Here is a 1,810-nt window from a genome sequence, read left to right as displayed (position 1 = left end):
TTCTGGGTTGTATGCTTTCTTTTTCTGAGGTGTATGCTTTCTCTTTCTAGGGTTTATGCATTCTCTTTCTGGGGAGTATGATTTCTCTTTCTGGGTTGTATGCTTTCTCTTTCTAGGGTTTATGCATTCTCTTTCTGGGGAGTATGCTTTCTCTTTCTGGGTTGTATGCTTTCTTTTTCTGAGGTATATGCTTTCTCTTTCTGGGGTTTATGCATTCTCTTTCTGGGGAGTACGCTTTCTCTTTCTGGGGAGTATGCTTTCTCTTTCTGGGATGTATGCTTTCTTTTTCTGGGGTATATGCTTCCTCATTCTAAGAAGTATGCTTTCTCTTTATGGGGTTTATGCATTCTCTTTCTGGGGAGTTTGCATTCTCTTTCTGGGGAGTTTGCATTCTCTTTCTGGAAGTATGCTTTCTCTTTCTGGGGTATATGCTTCCTCTTTCTGAGAAGTATGCTTTCTCTTTCTGATGTGAATGCGTTTTCTGGGGTATATGCTTTTTCTTTCTGAGGTATATGCTTTCTCTTTCTGGGGTATATGCTTTCTCTTTCTGGGGTATCAACTCTTTCTTTCTGGAGTATGTGCTTTCTTTTTCTGGGTTTTATGCTTTTTCTTTCTGGGTATATGCTTCTCCTTTCTGGGGTATATGCTTTCTCTTTCTGATTATTATGCTTTCTCTTTCTGGGGTTTATGCATTCTCTTTCTGGGGTATATGCTTTCTCTTTCTGGGGTATATGCTTTCTCTTTCTATGGTATATGCTTTCTCTTTCTGGGGTGTATACTTTCTCTTTCTGGTATGTATGCTTTCTCTTTCTGGGGTATATGCTTCCTCTTTCTGAAAAGTATGCTTTCTCTTTCTGATGTGAATGCGTTTTCTGGGTATATTCTTTTTCTTTCTGGGGTATATGCTTTCTCTTTCAAGGGTATATGCTTCCTCTTTCTGAGAAGTATGCTTTCTCTTTCAGGTGTGAATGCGTTTTTTGGGGGTATATGCTTTTTCTTTCTGGGGTATATGCTTTCTCTTTCTGGGTATATGCTTTCTCTTTCTATGGTATATACTTTCTCTTTCTGGGGTGTATGTTTCCTCTTTCTGGGGCGTATGCTTTCTCTTTCTGGAGTGTATCTTTTCTTTTTCTAGGGTATATGCATTCTCTTTCTGGGGTGCATGCTTTCTTCTTCTGTTGCTCTCCCTGACTCCCCTTCTATCTCATTTACTTGCATCTCCTTTTCATTTTGATAATTCATTTCGCTTATTGCTTTAATGGCTCTTTATGTAGATAATCTCTTTATCAGCGACATTGGGTCTTTGTCTATCTTCCACGCTGGTACGCATAATCTAATTGGTATAGTATAAGATAGAAAATACTTTTAAAATAACAAGAAGAAGATTATATCTTATTCATTATCACATGGAATAATCAAGATTGATATTGTTACATCGAATGTATTTATATTCATTAGTTTCCAGCATAGATTAATTTAAAGAACGCAATGAATACTAAAGTAGCATATGCAATTGAATCATTCATGCTATCAAAATTACAAATAAAATTCTTTTAGATTTCCATCCCATATTGTTTGTTTTCATATGTTTTTTTTTTTTTTTTTTTGTCTGATAAGATTTTTCCTATCATCTTGACCACCATAGTTTCTAATTTGAATATTTTCCCTTTTTATTTGTTATCTTTTATTTTCTGCTCGTTTTTTTTTCAGAGTAAAACGTTTCATGGTTCGTTTTTTTTCAGAGTAAAACGTTTCTTGATTCGTTTTCTTTCAGAGTAAAACGTTTCTTGGTTCGTTTTTTTTTTCAGTG

At 35.4% G+C, this 1,810-nt stretch overlaps 1 protein-coding gene across 1 annotated transcript; it reads right to left on the bottom strand.

Moving 5' to 3' along the window:
• Positions 1-305: 305 nt before the first annotated feature.
• LOC137658031 (beta-casein-like) lies at positions 306-1,242 on the bottom strand. The gene is made up of 2 exons (XM_068392747.1): positions 1,213-1,242; positions 306-911 (listed from the first exon to the last, which is right to left on the bottom strand). Exons 1-2 carry the CDS (start codon positions 1,240-1,242, stop codon positions 306-308), a joined length of 636 nt encoding a protein of 211 aa, XP_068248848.1.
• Between the last annotated feature and the right edge of the window lie 568 nt (positions 1,243-1,810).

The sequence above is a fragment of the Palaemon carinicauda genome, chromosome 18, assembly GCF_036898095.1.
Source record: "Palaemon carinicauda isolate YSFRI2023 chromosome 18, ASM3689809v2, whole genome shotgun sequence".
Taxonomy (NCBI): Eukaryota; Metazoa; Arthropoda; class Malacostraca; order Decapoda; family Palaemonidae; genus Palaemon; species Palaemon carinicauda.
This window is presented reverse-complemented; position numbering and strand designations above follow the sequence as displayed.

Excerpts from the sequence above, each read along its gene's own strand:
- LOC137658031 (XM_068392747.1), bottom strand. The coding sequence starts at position 1,242 with ATGAATTATCAAAATGAAAAGGAGATGCAA. Across the intron at positions 912-1,212 it reads AAAATGAAAAGGAGATGCAA|AGAAAGCATATACCCCAGAA; the intron begins GTAAATGAGATA and ends TACCCTTGAAAG.